The following is an 18,060-nucleotide window of genomic DNA, read 5'->3' as shown; positions in this document are numbered from 1 at the left end:
ATCTCGGGATGCAGAGGGGCCTGTCTGCATGTAAGCTACAGACAGACATGCAGCCTTTAGTGAGATACCAGAGCCCAGCAATGCTGTGGTTCTTATCCTCACACAGCCATCACCATGTTGTTTATGCAGTCCTTTCCAGTTGCCTGTGTGTTCAAATACTGTGCACCTTCTTCTTCCCAGAGAATACTCTGGGTCTTTTGGGGTATGTGGAGTATGTATATTCTTCAGTCATTAGCCTTATTCCTTCTCTTCCTTCCTTAAATAGGGTCATATGTAGTTCAGGCTAGACTTGAACTTATTGTGTAGCTGAGGATGATCTTGAACTCCTGATCCTTCTGTCTATACCTGAGTGCTGGGATAGTACGCATGGGTCACTATGCTTGATTTTATGTGGTACTGGTATTTAACTCAAGGCTTTATGCATGCTAGGCAGGCACTCTACCAACTGAGTTGCATCCCGGCCCTCATCATCTCTCTGATATCTTAAGTCTTGGCTATGTGTCATGTAGGGTGTATTGCTGTTTGGGCCATTCTGGTCTAGTGATCATCTAGGTAATTTTAGCAAGAATACCATCTTGAGTAAGCATTGTGTTTGTACTGCCTCATGGGTCAGGCACAGGTGTTTCTTGGAGATGGGGTGACATTCTTTCACCATGTGAGGTCTCTCTGAGATATTTTCTAATACCTAATAGGCATTTGCCTATTTTTCCACCTTTCTTTCCTAATCATCTGAAAGCTGTTCAGTTATGAGGAAGAGCCACTAGGATACACATTGCAAATGTTTCCACTGTGTTGATGTTTGGTTTGCCAGACAGAGCTATGGGAGTGAAATGTACTCTTCTTAAAAGTTGTGGGGACTTTGAGTCATTAGTTTATCTTTGCACGTGCACAGTGGTTCCTGTCAGGCACACATCACATTCCAGGATGCACCACCTGGTTTGTCGGGCAAGCAGGGCACCAGTAGTAGATGCATTGAGTGTGTTCTTGCCTTGATGTGGGAGAGCTGGGGCTTGATGGGGTTCAGTCCTGCAGGAGAGCAGCAATCATTCTGTAGACTTGTGTTGCTTTTCCTTTGTCATGTAAAATTTCACATTTAAAAATTTGTGTGTTGCCCTAAAAAAAGGCCCCCCCAAGGTGTTTTCTGCTGTGCTTTTTCTTTCTTTTTTCCCTTCTTTTGCATGTATGATGCTGTTGATTTTCTGTGATGATTTCATAAACTGCTGTCTTCCCTGATTTCTGTATTACCTTATTATAGGTTGCTTTAGTTTCACCAGGGGATGTCAGGGTTTCCATGCCTGTTGTCCCTTGCCTGTTTGCTGGTGCCATATTCACAGCCCAGTCTCTGGCTTTAGTATTGCTTCTTTGGCCTTGTTCCCTGACCTCATTTTGTTGTTCTGCAAGCAGCAGACCTCTGAGCTTCATTTTGACCCTGGTATCTTGCTGAGGAGGGACTGGCTTTACAATACAGATGAACATATATGGTGTGTAATATTTGTAACATATTTCACAGTATTTAAAGTTGTTGCTGTAAAGCACAATGTAATAAGCAGACTGAAAATCTAGAATATAGAACTTCATAGTGCCCAAAGGAGTGTAGGAAGGGAGGCAAATCCTGTGGCACTGAGTGAAAAGACAGAAGAACCGTAAGTTAAGGAAATGTCAAGAGTTGTTTGTTTGAAGATGAGGACAGCAAGTATTTGGCAAGATGGAGAGAAGGCAGATGAACAGTCTGATAGCAGTTGCCCTTTAATAGCTGTGCAGGGCAACAGTAGGTAAGGTTTTAAAATTGAATCTTAACCATAGACATGCTAAAACAAACCTGTTTGGGACAAATATTTGAAATATTCCTTGTGTTCTGCTATACACACTTATTTATGACAGTTTTCTATCCTGTGTGACAAGTACTAATGGATTGTCTTGTGCTTCTATGGGTGGGAGTCAGGCTTCACCCAGCTGGGTCCTGTGCCTGAGTCTCTTGAGGCAGTCAGCTTGTAGGCGGGGCTTGTTTTCTCCAGGGCAGAGCCTGCCAGCATCTCTGTTCCCCGTCAGTTTGTTGCTGACACCCTTTCCCCTGGCTGTGGCCTTCTTGGCAGGTACCTGCCGTGGTGCTTGCTTTCAGAGTCTCACCTTCAGAATCAGAAATGACCATTTGGTGAGACCAAGTCTGCCTGGTATTTCTCCCTATCCACGAGGTGTTTCTTCCCTTGTTCGACCACAGGTCCTATCTTGATTGTAGGTGAGAGTTATCCTGGAGTGGACACTGTCATGAGAGGTTGAGCAGCTGCTGGCATCCTGCCCTCACAGGAAGTGCCTGCAGTCTGTGGTTCTCACAGCCTTATCACAGATGGTTGTTGGCCTTTATTATTACTTTTAAAAGTGTATTTTATGTGTATGGATGTTTTGCCTGCATCCATAGCTGTGTACTGCATGCATGCAGTACCCACAGAGGCCAGAAGAGGGCGTTAGATTCCCTGGGCCTGGAATTAACAGATGGTTTTGATCCATGTGGATGTTGGAAATTGAATCCAAGTCCCTTGGAAGAATAGTCAATGTTCTTAAGCACTGAGCCGTCTCTTCAGCCCTGTTGGCTATTATTGAAGAACTTTGAACTCATTTTTTAAATTAATTTTTCATATAATATATTTTGATCATGTTTTCCCTTCCTAATTCCTCTAAGATCCTCCCCACCTCCCTACCCACTCAACTTCATGTTTGTGTTCTCTCTCTCCACAAAACAAAACAAACAAATGCCAATAAGAAAAAATGCCAAAATGAAACAAAAAGTACATCAAAATAAAACCAACCAAAGCCCCAGAGCCACTTGTGTTGGCCACGCCCCGGGCACAGCACACTCAGCTTTCAAGGTTCTCTTCTGTCTTCTCTTTTGCTTGCTGGCTGGGTCTTATCTGAGAAAGCTTTTCCATTCTTTCACATTTGAAGGAGGACTTTTCTGTATACATAATTCAAGATTTTTTTATCTTTTGTAAAAATCATTTCACCACTTAAAGTGGTTTTCTTTTTTATTTGCACAGTTATGCCGAGAAGTTGACTGTAACTCTTGTCACTGTTCTCCATGATTAAGATTGCTTTCTTCCTTGCCTCTGTCAAGACTTCCCCTGTTACTGGTGTCCCAACGTGTGATGAGACACACTTAGGTTTGGATGTTTTCTTATTTATTCCTAATGGTGTTTGCTGAATTTGTCACATCTGTGGTTTGTTCGACTTGTCATTAATTTAGGAAATTTCTCAGTCTTTACTACGTCATATTTGTGCTATCCTTTCTTTCTGGTACTCATGGCCTTTGAAATAGCCTATTTCCAGATACCCTGTCCCCCCCTCCCCCATCAGAGGTCAGCCATAGGTGTTATTCATCAGGAGCTGGGTATCTTTTATTTTTACCCAAAAGAATGTATTAAAATTTCATGTGTATTACTGGTTTTTTTGTATGTATGTCTGTGTGCGATGCTTGTGCCTGGTGTCCAGGGAGACCAGAAGAGGACGTCAGATCCTCAAGAATGGAGTTGCAGCTGTGAGCTGCCATGTGGGTGCTGGAAACCGAACCTGGTCCTCTGGAAGAGCAGCCAGTGCTCTTTACTGCTGACCTTTCTCCAGCCCCCTATTTTTATTGTTTTGCTAGAGTCTCTCACTGTCTTGCTTGGGCTCCAGGATTAGACTTGACTGTCTGGCTTGTGAGCCCCGGGGATCTGTTGTCTCAATGCCCCCAGCACTAGGACTACAAGCTCATCACACTAAGCTGCTGCATGGGTTCTGGGGCTTGAACTCAGGTCCTCATGTTTGCATGGGAAGCAGTTTACCAAATAGACTTGTCCCTCAGCTCCTGTCAGCCCTGTTCTGTTCATTTTAAAGATGTTTTTCCTCTTCATGCTTCAGTTTGGGACATTCCTGTTGACATTAAAGTCTTTTTTCTCTCCATGCTTCAGGCTAAAACGTTCCTGTTGACATTTCTCTGTGCTTGCTGATGGTTTCCTCTGTGGCCGAGTCCCCAGTAGGCCTGGAAGAGGTCATCATTTTTTCCGCTGCAGTGTGTGTTTCTGACTCCATCGTTGTGTCATATGATGAGTCTGTTCTCACTCATCATCCACTCTCCCTTTAGAGTCCTTAGTGTGTAGGTCTCTGTTGTTTCAGACACATGTCATAGCTGAGCTTGGTTCTGGAGTGGGTTTTATGTCTTCTTGCCTTTCACATACCTTGTGAGTTTGCTGGAGCGTGGACGCTGTGTGAGGTGGAGGGAGTTGAGGTGGATTGGCTTCTGGGACTGGCTGTCTCTGATGTTTACTGGAGCCATGGCCGATGGTTCAATCTCTCCAGTGCCTTTGTCTCTTTTTCTTCAGATGCCTTTGGCTTCTCCGAGTCTTCAGAGAGGCTGTTTTGGTAGTACTCCTTACTGTCACGCCTTGTTCTGTTGAGGCCACAGTGGTACAGTTGTCATGTGGGGACATGGTCTAGTCTGTGAGTAACTCCAAGCCCTGGTGGGCCTGTCCTCTGCATCTTGCCTGCTCTTCCCAGGTGAGGTGGAAGGCTTTGTGAGGGAGGGCCCTTACAGGAGGGCTAGGTGTCTATTAGAATCCTGACCCTGGGGTACTCTGGGTGTGTTTCACCACATTGCTTCTGTCTCCTCCTCAGGGCCTGCAAGGATCTTTCCCATCTCTTTACTGAGATTCAGGAAGGTTAGCAGAGGTGAAGCTCACAGCATGTGGCATGTGCAGTGTCTCCCGTAGGCTTGTGTGCTAACCCTATTTCTAGCTCTTGGTACTGTTTGGGGGAGGTTCTGGAAACTTGTGGTGATAGGATCTAGCTAGAGGAAGTAGGTCACTAGGGCAGGTCTTTGGGGGTATCCTGTCCCTGGCCCCCTCCTGTCTCCTTCTTTCTGGCCTGTGTTCTGAGGTGAACTTCAAGCTCCTGCTGCCATGATGCTCTGCTCAAGTGCACGGGGCCAAGCAACTGTAAGCCGAATGCTGTGCGACCACGAGCCAAAACAAACAGCTCCCTTGTCCTGCTTGTCAGATGTGTGGTCACAGCAATGGAAAAGCAACCAACACACCCAAAGCGCGGTGGTGTGGACTTCCCCTTTCTCACACTAGTCTGCACCCAACCTCCCGTAGCTTGTGCAGATTGATATCGGTGCCCCTCTGCCACCATGCTTCCCAGGGCTGTCCACCTAGCTGCTCTCGGCTGTGGCTCCTGTGTGTGCTTGTCTTCAGTCTCTGGGCTAACTCCCCAGCCACTGAGGCTCTCGGGGCTGGTGATACTCACTTGGTTGGCTCCTTTCTCTGATGCAGGAGCAAGGGCCTTGAGCACTGCCTGTGTAGAGCTGTGGTTGGAGTGAACTGTGGAGATTATTGCTTGATTGTCCTTGATAGTTTGGCCAGTTGTTTCCCTGGTAGGAGACTGTGTGTTCTTGGTTTTCTACTGAGTGTGGCATGTGAAGCTGTAATTACTGCTGGGTGTGTTGGGCATGTGTATAGCTATAATGTAGTTGGTTTGTTGTCCTTGTTTGTGTGTGTTTTGCTTGTCATGTTTATATGTCAGTATCATAGGAATGTTGAGTGTCCTCTTTCTGTGATCCTGAGCTCTCCTTTCTAAGAACATGGCCACCAGCCCCTATTTAGGTTTAAACAATAAAAAATTGAATAAGATACTTAGCTATAACCGGGCGTTGGTGGCGCACGCCTTTAATCCCAGCACTCGGGAGGCAGAGGCAGATGGATCTCTGTGAGTTCAAGGTCAGCCTGGTCTACAGAGCTAGTTCTAGGACAGCGTCCAAAACTATACAGAGAAATCCTATCTCAAAACCAAAAAAAGAAAAAAAAAAGATACTCAGCTACACTAGCGTATGTCCAGTGTCCAGTACAGATCTGGCCACTGCAAATGTAGAACATTTCTGTCCTCACAGGAAGACAAAGCCTGTGCTAACTTGGAGTGGGAGAAACTCCTGACCCTGGGTATACTCTGCAGTGCCCTGTGACAGTCACCTGACCAGGTAGCTTTTGAGTTGATGTATACACTTGTCCTTGTGGACATGTGTCTCATGCACGTGGTGTATATGGGGTTGTGCATTCTCTCTCTCTCTCTCTCTCTCTCTCTCTCTCTCTCTCTCTCTCTCTCTCTCTCTCTCTCTCTCTCTCTCTGTGTGTGTGTGTGTGTGTGTGTGTGTCTCTGTCTCTCCCTCCACTCCCCCCGCCCCGTGTGTGTGTGTGATACGTGTGTTTGAGCTGATGATCTTTTTCTGGCTTATTCATAGCAGCTTTTTATACAGCCAGGAAATTGGGCCGCCAGCTTTCATAGAAGCTGCAAATATTTTCCCTCTCCATCTCTTGTCTTTTATTGCTCCTTTCAGCCACTAGTAGTTATTCACAGTGTCGGCTAAAGAGTTCTAAATGCTTCGTTGTTTTCTTTCTGAGACCTTGAAAAGAGTTAAAAATATGAAAGCAGTGCATAGTAATTATAAGAATAAAAGAAAGAAAAAGAAGTAACCACTGCCGAAAGGACAACTGTTCCAAGATTTGGTGTTTTCTCCGTTCCTATTTAGGATGGGGTGGAAAAGATCCAAGGGCTGGGGTGTGGGAGGGGCTGTGCTGACTGGGCCCTGCTGAAGGCATGGTGTATTTGCCCACCTCTTCCTACCTCTTCCCCTTCTCTGGCTGTGTGGCCCAAGCTGGCTTCAAACTTGTAGCTCTCTTGCCTCCACCTCCCAAGTATTGAGATTGTGTTGGCTTCTTTAAGATAGAAGCTTCCATGTTGATAAATAAACCACTATTTTATGTTCTCCAGGACATGAGAGGTAGAAGTTTGCAATTCCTCTGGGCCCTGCCTTTTTCCTGCTGCTCCTCCCAGCTTGGGAGGCCTGTTCAGATGTGGTAAGGGAGGCTCCAGCGAGGTTTCAGGATGCCTGGCCCACTCCACAGGCGATGGAAATGTTCTGTGCTTATAGTTTCTTGTCTGGGCCATTACAATCCTGATATTTGGTGGGAGGGGATTAGAAGCAAATATTAGGATGTAAAACGGTTGTTTCTTCTGTGACCTTCGGAGATCGTGCTTTCCCACACATCTGTAGGAACATGGGAGAAATAGTAGTAGGGTTGTGGGATATCTTTATATACAAAGTTTTTAAAAAATAATTGTGTGTGTGTGCACATGCATGTGTGTGTGTGTCTCTCTCTCTGTGTATGTGTGTGTGTGTGTGTGTGTAATATGCACATGCTATGGTATGAGTATGAGGTTAGAGGACAGGTCTGTGGAGTTGTTTCTTTCCATCTGCCTTTACATGGGTTCCAGGAATTGAACTCAGGTCACCAGTCCCATGTGGCAAATGTCTTTACCAACTTACTGGTCCTTTGTGCAGGATTTCATTTATCTTGTATTCTTGCTTTTCTGAGACAGTCACTCTCTCCTGGCTAGCTTGGAAATTTCTCTGTAGACCAGGCTGGTCTTGAACTCCAGAAGTTTACCTGCCTCTGTCACCCTTAGCCCTGGAATTAAAGGAGTATACCACTATGCCTAGCTCCATTATGTAGGATTTAGACTGTCTGTATTCAGGTCTGTAACTGTGGGATTGTGGTGAGTGTCCTTATGCCTGTGTTTATTTCCAGCCTTTTGGACTTTTGCTGTGTGTTGTAAGTTTGCTGTAGGTGGGCGTTGCTGTTCTAACCCAGGATTTCCCCTTTTCTCTCTTATCTCCCTCCTGAGTGCAGGGATTACGAGCATACTACTAAATCTATCTTGGACCCAGAATTCTCTTCACCTTAATTGGGTTGAATTTATGAGGACAATTGTTATTGCTGGCCCTGAACCTCCTCCCCCTAGTTTTTATAAAATGAGAATAAACTGTAGTAAGGGGTGGAAACAGCTCAGCCGACTTGGGCCTACCTGCATACCGCAGCGCTGATTGCTTGGATGACATTGTTGCTATTTCTATCTCCCTACTGGCTTTACTGTAATAAATGTGCATGGAGCAAGCTACCACTTTTCCTTTTCCCACTCAGTGGCTTTGGTATTCTTGTTAAACTTCACAGGACAATGTCAGTCAGGGCTACTACCTAGGCTCTCTGGTCTCTCCTGTCAGCCTGTGGTCTTCCTTTGTGCTGGTCCACGAGACCTGTTTTCTGTAGGACTAAAGGTGGTTGGCACTATGGATGTAGTGACGACCTCCAACTTCTTGCTGCTGCCTCCGCTTTTTCCCTTTCTCTTTCTTTCCTTCTCCTCCCTCCTCCTCCTCCTCCTTCCCCTGTCCCTTCCCCACTCCTCTTCCTTCTCCCCCTTGTCCTCCTCCTCCGTCTCCTTTTCTCCTTTCTCCCACCCCCTAGAACCAGGGTTATAGCTGTGTGCTGCCATGTCTGACACCGTTTGTTTCTCTTGTTCTTTTTAGAGATGATTTTGGATATTCAGGGTTCCTCGAAAGTTCCATGTGGATGGTAGAACGGAGCTTTCTGTTCCGGTGAAAAGCATTGCGGGAGCTCTGCTGCCCGCTGCACTGGCTGTGCATCTTGCTGGGCCTTGCCAGCTTCTCCACTTGTCTCCCAGCCTGTGCACTTATCACTAGTGTCTTTGCGGCTGCTGCTGTATTGTTTGGGTTCTTTGGTTGGCACTTTGAACTGTGGTGAACACAGTATTTTGATTCCTTGTTTAATTCCTGTTTGTTCTTTATGATGTTATCCTAAGTGAGACTTTTTTTAGCTTGACTTATAGATTGTTTATTGTGGGTATAACAAATGATTTCTCTCTCTCTTTCTCTCGCATATAATGATTATTTATCTTGCTTTTTTGCTAAATGTATTGATTCTAAGAGTATAATTTTCTCTGCGTATAATTTTTTTAGTTTTGTATATATCCATGATCATGTTGTCTTTGAGAAGAGATAATTTCAGTTTGACACCTTTCTTATTTTTCTTTCTTGACTTTTCTCACTGGCACATGACTTGCTGTGCTGCACAGAAGGGTGTGGCTATCTATGTCTTGTTCTGACCTCAGCAGAAACTCTTTCTGTAGTTGGTGTGCTTTGCTGTGGATCTTATGGGTGTTGCATGGTAAAATTATAGACAGTTCCTAAGGATCTTCTCTTTGTTTTTTTAAATTATTTTTTTCTTAGATTTTATTTATTTTATATGTATGAGTGTTTTTCCTGACATGCATGTCTGTGCACCACACGTATGAAGTGCCTATGGTGGTCAGAAAAGGACATCAGATCTCCTGGGACTGGAGTTAGTTTTTAGCTGTCTTGTGGGTGCTGGAAATTGAACCCAAGACTTCGACACTAGTAAGTCATACCCTAGTACCAGCATGAGCCTGTACTATTGGCTTATATATTTTTTCTAGCATGGGTGGTTTCAAGTTTATTGTTTGCCTCTCAAATTCCTCTGGATTTTGTTTGTAAAGAAAGACGTGTGTGTGTGTGTGTGTGTGTGTGTGTGTGTGTGTGTGTGTGTATCATTCTAGAAATAAATACTCACCCACTGGCCTGGTATTCCTTGTCTGTTGCCTAACCTCACCAGTGAGAAGTACCTGGGTCCTTTTGCCAGCTTTTGCTTCCTAGGTCTTCTGGGGACAGTGTCATCAGACTGCCTTGGCATTTGTGCATGTTTTCTATTAGGGATGTGTGACATGCATGCTTAAGAGGTTAATCTCAACTCTCACATGTTCTTCCATTAAAATGAAATTACTTCACAAAGGCCTTCTTTTCTTTCTTAAAAAAAAAACATTGTAGAAAATTACAAATCATCTACAGATTCCGCCTCTCAGAAATCTCCATCCTCGTGGTGGCTGACATCACAGGTGGGCAGCAGGTTACCTGACTGTGTCCCCTGACCCCAGCTTAGAGGGTTAGAGTCTATTCTTCTGGGGCCATGGGGAAGAGTACAGAACTAAGGAAGAGGGACTTTGAGATAAACCATTATTAGTGCAAGAGGGTCACCTCTACAGTTCTTCCAACAGCCAGCCAGAAACGGAGTTTTGAGCTGTGTTTTCATGTTAGGCCATGTTTGTGACACCCTGCCCTGCCTTGTGGGGCAACTGCTTGAAGTCAGCTAGCCTCCTCCAACTTTCTCATTTGCTTGCTGTCACTGGTGCTTATACTAGCTCATACTCTCGTGCCCCTCTGTGGCTAGCCACAATCATGCTGGTGTTTTTGCCACTTCTTGGGGGCTCCCTATGCTGATGTCTACTGCTGTCTTTCTGCTCCAGTGTCTCAGGGCCACTGTCCTCTCTCCAGCCCGGTTGGTGTACTTTCCCCTCCCAGAAATTTCAATGTGGTGTTTGTTCTGCAGTTTTGTGCCTCATGCAGTTGTTCTGGTGTTTTCACCCCTGTCCTTGGCTGTTATGTTTGTCAAGGACTTTTCCCAATAGAACCTTCTACCTATCCCTTGACCACACCCAGGTGAGGTGAAAAGTTGCCCCCACTACTACTCTATTGTTTCAGGTACAGCCAGCTATCTCTTGGTCTAGCTCTGATTGGGTCTCTATCTCAGAACTAGATGATGGTTGAAGTTACTGTCATACCAAGTCTTACAGCTCATGCTGTAAGAAGAAATGTATAGGGGCTAGGATGTGACAGTCTCTGAGGAAGGCAGGGTAGGGATATAAAGTAGCTTGCTTGCTTGGGATGGAAACATATGGGGTTAGGAGCCTTGGTGACTCAGGGATGGCATGCTGGGGAGGAGGTAGCCTGTGGTCCTGCATAGTTGCAGTGTTGAGCTTCTAAGACTCTTGAGGACAAATGTAGAAGCCTTGACATCAGAGAAGCAGGGTCTGCACTGTATGATGTGAGCTGAAGTTCAGGAGCTCAGGCCTGGTGACTCTGAAGATCTGGAGCTCACTGTCTTTTACAGAGGGATGAGAGGTACTGTGTTCTGGAGGATTGGCAGGTTGTGTCTTCTGGAGACCACTCTGGCTGCAGCAGGGGCCAACACCGAGAGGGGAAGAGCAAAAAGGAGATACTCTGGAGGAAGAAATGTAGCAGTTTGGGCTGGGCAGTGTAGCCAGCATGGTGCTTGGCCTGCTTCAATGGTAAAAGCAGAGGCTATGGGGATGATCTGCATGTGGGTAAAGCCTTAGTGAGCTGAGGAATGGGGCCACCATTCCAGTGATGGTCACCCTGAGGGAAAAGGTTGTGGGAGTGTGATGGTCTGAGAGAGGTAGTGTATGGTGGCTTATGATAGAACAAATATTTGAATAGGTGAGACAGCGTGTGAACACAAATGAGCATGGAGTTTATGAAAGTGAGCATGGGCATGGGTGAGCGTACAGCCTGTGAGAGTGAGTGTGGGCATGGGTGAGCGTACAGCCTGTGAGAGTGAGTGTGGGCATGGGTGAGTGTGGAGCCTGTGAGAGTGAGTGTGGGCATGGGTGAGTGTGGAGCCTGTGAGAGTGAGTGTGGGCATGGGTGAGTGTGGAGCCTGTGAGAGTGAGTGTGGGCATGGGTGAGTGTGGAGCCTGTGAGAGTGAGTGTGGGCATGGGTGAGCGTGGGCATGGGTGAGCGTACAGCCTGTGAGAGTGAGTGTGGGCATGGGTGAGCGTGGGCATGGGTGAGTGTGGGCATGGGTGAGCGTGGGCATGGGTAAGCGTGGAGCCTGTGAGAGTGAGCGTGGGCATGGGTGAGCGTGGAGCCTGTGAGAGTGAGTGTGGGCATGGGTGAGCGTGGGCATGGGTGAGTGTGGGCATGGGTGAGCGTGGAGCCTGTGAGAGTGAGTGTGGGCATGGGTGAGCATGGAGCCTGTGAGAGTGAGTGTGGGCATGGGTGAGCGTGGGCATGGGTGAGCGTGGAGCCTGTGAGAGTGAGTGTGGGCATGGGTGAGCGTGGGCATGGGTGAGCGTGGAGTCTGGGAGAATGAGCATGTGTGATAGTGTGGGTATGGATGGTGGGTGTGGAGCTTATGAGAGAGGGCATGGGCCTGGATGAGTGTAGAGCCTGTGAGAGTGAGCATGAGTGTGCTTGAGTGTGGATACAGGTGAGTGTGGGCACAGATGAGGATAGAGCTGGTAATAGTGAGCATGCGTGAACTGTGGGTATGGAGCCTGTGAGAGTGTGAATGAGTGCAGGGAGTAGTGAGTCTGCAAGGTCAGGGCAGTGAGAAAAGTTCACAAGGACCCAGAGGAGGCTGGCCAGGGGTGAGGCAGCATGTCCAGAGGAACCTGGTGGCACTTCCTGTGACTCATGGTGCTGACCTTGTCCTTTTCAAGTTATCTTCTCCCTGCTCTCATAGAGTATTTTCAGTCATGTGTTTAATTCTTCACAGCTGTGAGTGACCTCTAACAAATAGTAAACAAAGAGGTTACCTTTGTCTAAAGAACTTTCTTGGTGCTGTCTGGCTCGTAATTCTTGTGGATCCACAGTGAAAGTAGGGAAAAAGTCAGATTAATGTTCTAAACATGACCATGATCCAAAAACTGGATTGGAGGGCTTGCAGTCCTGCACTTCCTGAGGTGCCAGCACATGCTGTCACAGCCATGTCTGTGGAGCCTTGAGCATGACTCCTGGCAGGGCCACTTTGGAGCGGCTAGGGTCTGTACAGAATGAAACGGGATCTCTGGCAATGTCACCCTGGTTCTCAGGCATTTTCAAATGAGGCAGGCGCTGAACTGACAGCAGCTGAGATGGCTGTAGGGTCCAGGCCTTACACACATAGACTTTTTGGTGTGAGCCGGAACCTCCAGCATTTGGTCGGTGTGGGCCTATGGATGTGTCATGGTGGTGGATCCAAGTTGTGCTGGGTGTTTCTTGCCTGCTCTCCCCTTTTTTCTGGGTTTTGTGCTCATCTGAGGAGATGAACAAAGGTGATGTTTGAGTAGAGAGAGCATGTGTTGGGATCTCTGGCTTAGTGAAACACTAAAATGCAGACATCGGGGGAAAGTGCAGGCTGTGGAGGTGCTTAGCTAGTTCCCATGGAGGCTGAAAAGGTTTTCATCCATGCAGAGGGAGAGAGTGAGGTGTCTTGGGCTTAAAGGTGTGTCATGCTAGTATCTAGCTATGCCTGAGTGGTAATGAGACACAGGTACACATATATCTCCATGCAAAAGTCCCTGGCAGCAAAGGATTGTACAAGGACCTAATATCATCACACTCTGTTTATAGTGCAGTTATTATGTGCAGAGCTCATGTGTGTAAGTGACAGGAGAGGCCAGTACTGTTTGTGCCAGGCTGGGGAAGATGCCCTCCAGCCAGCACTTCATTTAGCTTCTTTTGTAGAGGTAGTGCAGAAATGACAGCCTGCCCAGGTGCTACTGAAGTAAGAACTGGGTCTGGAGGAACCTTGGCTTCCGTTGTCCTTGCTCCATTCGGACCATTCCTGCTGGCCTGTCCTGAAGTATGGCTTTTCCTCTTGTTCCCACTTAAGGATCCCATTCTCTGGTTCTGAAACCTAGTGACACATGGTTAGTGTGAGAGGTGAGTCCTGGATGGGTGGGGCTGTGTGAGTTGTGGTGCTCAGAGAGGATTGTGTTGGGTTGCCACTGTCCCCTGCTGAAAGTTGCTGTAAGCACAGCAGAAGCCCGAGTCTAACACAAAAAGGCACGTGTTGTGTTCTGCACTACGGAGCCCAGGAAAGAGGCTGGGAGATCATAGCTGGGCTTTGCTACCATCAGACTGGGCACTGGGTTAGAGGGCTTTACATTTGTTTCATGACATAAGTTCCATTTCTAATACTGAAGGACACTTGGAGTGTTCACAGGGAGCCCCCGAATGAGAATAAGGAGAAAGTGTGGCAGGTGGGACCCCACAGCTGTGTTAGAGCTCCATGTGCTGGAACTGGTGGCTACTTAGGAAAGAAACTGCCGGGTTGCTGTCCTGGAGACTGGCTGCCTGAAAGGCCATGAAGTGGGCTCTTTTACTGAGAGATTCTGTGGCACCACTGCCCTTGCCTTCTCCCCTGCCCATATCCCTCACCCTCCACAGATCCACTGAGACTCTACTCACTCAGAGGCCTGGGCAGGGCTGTGTCTCCCATAACCCAGCTTCTACCTAGGCCCAAAGGAACAGGAGGTCTGAGGGCCAAACCTGCTGATCTTCCTCTGTGTCCATATGCTCCATTTCCTGCATCCCTTCACTGTGGGCATTCAGTTGTGTCTGCCTTTTGGCTGCTGTCAACATGAGTGTCCACGTGGAAAACATTTTTACTCATCTGGAGAGTACGCCGAGGACATTGGTGGCCCAGATTTAGCATTTCAAGGGCCAGTCTAACTGCTCCCCTCAGTGGTATAGAGGGTTTCTGTTTGCTACCTTTTAAACTGACACTGTCTTAGCCATTGTATAATCTGCCTTGATTGTTGTTTGTTTTTTTGTTTGTTTTGTTTTGTTTTGTTTTGAAGACTGGCTCTACCTTTGTAGCCCCAGCAGGTCTAGAACTCAATTTGCAGACCAGGTTACCATCAGACTTGCAGTGACCCTCTGCCTCTGCTTTGTAATGCTAGGATTGCAGTGTGCCCCACCATACCAGAATCCTCTGTGGTTTTAGATTGGCATTTCCTCAGAGGCAAATGATGCTGAGCCTCTCTGCCCATGCTTGACTATTCTGTTCATGTCGTTGCCCCGCTCTGGCTTGTCTTTGTAGTGTCCAATCACTGCCTTCTGTGAGGACAGCAGGGAGGCAGTGTCTCCTGTGTGTGAAACCCACCTGGGAGTCCCGCTAAGGCATCTGTTTGAGAGTTAGTGGATGTCCAGTTTCCTCTGTGCTCCTTGTGTGGTCTGTGATACTTTTTCCTTGCCAGCTTTTCCCCATCATTAATTTCTCTGCAGTTCTCTCTCCATGACTTTCAGGACACTCGGTGGGCAAAGTTCTGGGAGCGGTTTAGGACCTAGTCATGGCTAGGCAGCCTGGGTTCTGCTCCTCTGAGCCTTGCTTGTGGGTGTTCAAGTTCTGCCTATTTGGGATGAGCTGGGCAGTGACTTCAGTTTCAGTGACACAGGAAGGCCTTGTAGAAAACCAACCAACAGACAGATAGACAAACAAGTAACACTATGTTTATAGCCTTTGCAATTTTTAAGTGTGTACTTCAAGAGTGCAAAGTATATTTGCATTATTGAATGACTTTGACAAACCTAGGACAGCACTTGCCTGCTCATGGGACACTGACTCTCTTCCCCCATGCTGACTTTTGACCAAAGCCTATCCAGGGCATCTCATGCTTGCTGACACCAGGCTCTGGCTAAGTCCTATTCTTGGGTTTGGTTGAGCTACACTGCCCTGGGCATTACTGGCACAGAGCCTAAGGGAGCACTGTCAAGGTTTGGGGACTTTTAAGTATGACCATAGCTCCTTCCTGCTTCCCTAAGCAGGGCTTGTCATGGCTGACCCTTGGCTCTTCTGGTCTTGCTTCTTGTTTGGGACTGCATTTACATACATGGCATGGGCTATCCATCTGTACCCTGTTTCTTGAAAGTTCTGAGAATTGGGACTGATTCCCCAAATCCCTCCCCACACCACCCTCCTCTTGCCCCAACTCACAGAAGTGCCCCATAGCGTCTGATGGTGTGTTGTCATAGACCACTGTGGAGTGGCTTTGACTCCAGCAGGGATGCTGTCACCCAGCTTCTTGTCTCTTGGAAGCAGATATGTGGTGCCATTCCTGTCTCCTTCCCTACAACCCCAGCTGGGGACAGAACAAGGATGTGAGTCAGTTGGACATAGGTGTTTTGTGCCTGCCTCTGGCTAAGTGAGGATTGCTTAATTTTGCATCACAGGGGCAGCCCACAGAGTCCAGCTTGTGTTTGGATGGTCTTCCTCTGAGGAGTACAGACCCCATATGGAGAGAGGTTCCCCCCCATGCACATTCCCAGCTTCTCACTGTGAGGCCCACCCCCTCATTGGAGCCCCTGTTCCCTGTTTGGGCAGTGGCCATGCTCTGATTTCCCTTTTTCCTCTTCATTTACAGCCAGAAAATCTGCAGAAGAACTGGCTTCGGGAATTTTACCAGGTAAGAGCCTCCAGTAGCCACTTGGGCGGTGAGTATCTCTTCATTGTGGGGTTTTCTGCGAAGGTTACATCTTGTCCATATGGAACACAGGAACACCTGTTACTAGTTTAGTCCTAGGAAGGAGTTGTTATCGTCTCCTGATAATTGACACTTTGCTTTCTGGCTCCCACCTGGAAGGTAGGGAAACAATATAGAGGACCTTGTTGGGTGGGGGTCTTTGGGGTTGGGTATCTGTACTATGACGAATAGTGCTTTTGGGGCGTGTTCCCCTAGCTGCAGCATCGAACATGGACAGACCCACACATGAGGCATGACTGACCACACAGGACCTGCCACAGGTCTGGGTGGGAAGCCAATAGGGGTGTCACTTTGAATAGACAGCAGTCTCCAAGTATATCCCAGTAGGAGGACGACTTAGTGAGGCAAGCAGCCACCTGGTCGTACAGTTGGCTCTAGGTGGATGACAGATCTCTATGCAGATGTAGATCTGCAGGATGAGAAGGGCTGAGCAGCCAAGAAGGGTAAACCAAGATAGCTGGGTAAGTGACCACAGCCTAGAGGACAGCAAGACATGCTGTATATGTATTTACAAGTTTCCATGGGGTTTTTACAGGGTTAGGCCAGGACTGTGGTGTTTAGTTCTCTCAGCTTTGTTTATTGGTTGGGTGGAGGTGGACAAGGATGGGACCCAAGCCATGCAGGAGGCAAAGAGGCATGGAATTATAGACATCCCAGGGCCAGTGGTACACACCTGCCTATAACCCTGCAGCCTGCTGGAGGTGCAGGTTGGGTAGAGACAGGATTGGGGGAGTCGTAGTTTATGCTCGTCATCCTGGGTATAGTGATGCAGGCCTTCTGGAGCTGAGTCTTTTCAGCCCACAAAACTCTTGGCAACTCTCCTGTCCTGCTGACCACCACATATGTCTGCTAGGCATTTGGAGGTGGGGTCATTCACTTAGATTCTAGTGTTTATGAACCCCCCCATCATCCAAGTTTTATACTTGGTTCTGGTTAGGAATGTAAGGCAGATTTTTGGTGTGTATTTAAAGTCAAGGAAGGAAAACCCTGAGTATGCTTAGGGTTAGGACAGATAAGGAGTTGATAGTCAGGGAAGGGCGTAAGGCAGTAAGGGCAGGGCCTTGCCATCAAAGAATCTTGGGAGGGTCTGATTTAGTGAGGGGCTAGTTAGGACCCTGCCATGGAAGAGTCTGAGGTGGTGAGTGAGTGTGGAGGCTTCTGTCACAAGATCTCAGTGAGTGAGCAGAGGAGAGCTATGTCAGAGGATGATTGTAGGTGGTGGGGCCAGCCGGGGTCAGGGTCTGGGAGTCATGACTCTTGTCTCTGGACTGTCAAGTCTGTATCCTGTGGAAGTGCTGTGGTGTGACCTTGAGATTGTTTTTATGAGCTCATGTGATTGTGTGGATACCCACAATGTGGTTGGCATGTGTTCCTCCTGACCTCATAGTCTCTGAATGATGTGTTGCATGTTCTTAGGTTAAACCAGGAGGCTGGTGGACCTTGGTGTGGGTGGATGAACACAGTGGAGATGGCATCACTCTCTTGGTTGTAAACCAGTTTGTAAGAGTGATTGATGCAGGGAGAGTCATCTAGGATTACCAGGTACAAGGGAGCAGAGTTCCCAGCATGCCATGGTGTCAGCATGTTAGAGGAATATGGTTTGGGGTGGGGGAGAGGCATGGGGAACAGCATGGATACAGGGCCCTCCTGGAACTCTGGTCTCATATTTGATGGGACCCTGGGTAGCTGGTATTGTATGTGGTGCAGAGCTCCTGCCTGAGCTTGCCTCCCCTGTAGGAAGGTCTGGTATTGCTATCTGGGGATAGGGATTTGCTTGTAGAAAATGGATGTCTATGCCAGTCCTCAGGCATTCAGTTGGGTGGGAGAAGCAGCATGACAATGGGGCCCCAGCCAGCTCACCTGGCCCTCTGAGTCTTTGTTCCTGATACCTTGGTGACAGATGGAGACAGCGGGGTGAAGAGATAGTCTCCTGTAAGGTGAGGCCAGGACATTCCTGTGAGAGTGAAAGTCCTCCTTAGCAGTGACAAAAGCAAGTGGGAGCTAGGTTTGGATATTGGAGGACAACACTGGGTAGGGATGTTCCAGGATGCCCATCACAC

The 18,060-nt window shown here is 47.6% G+C and overlaps 1 protein-coding gene across 1 annotated transcript in view; it reads left to right on the top strand.

The window, feature by feature from the left end:
* Inpp5a (inositol polyphosphate-5-phosphatase A) overlaps nucleotides 1-18,060 on the top strand; it is a 187,945-nt gene that overhangs the window by 41,687 nt on the left and 128,198 nt on the right. Inside the window, exon 2 of the mRNA XM_040752163.1 lies at nucleotides 15,881-15,922. Within this exon, the coding sequence (XP_040608097.1) occupies nucleotides 15,881-15,922 (42 nt within the window). The remainder of the gene's footprint in view (nucleotides 1-15,880; nucleotides 15,923-18,060) is intronic.

This window comes from Mesocricetus auratus, unplaced genomic scaffold (assembly GCF_017639785.1).
Source record: "Mesocricetus auratus isolate SY011 unplaced genomic scaffold, BCM_Maur_2.0 Super-Scaffold_4256, whole genome shotgun sequence".
NCBI lineage: Eukaryota > Metazoa > Chordata > Mammalia > Rodentia > Cricetidae > Mesocricetus > Mesocricetus auratus.
This window is presented reverse-complemented; position numbering and strand designations above follow the sequence as displayed.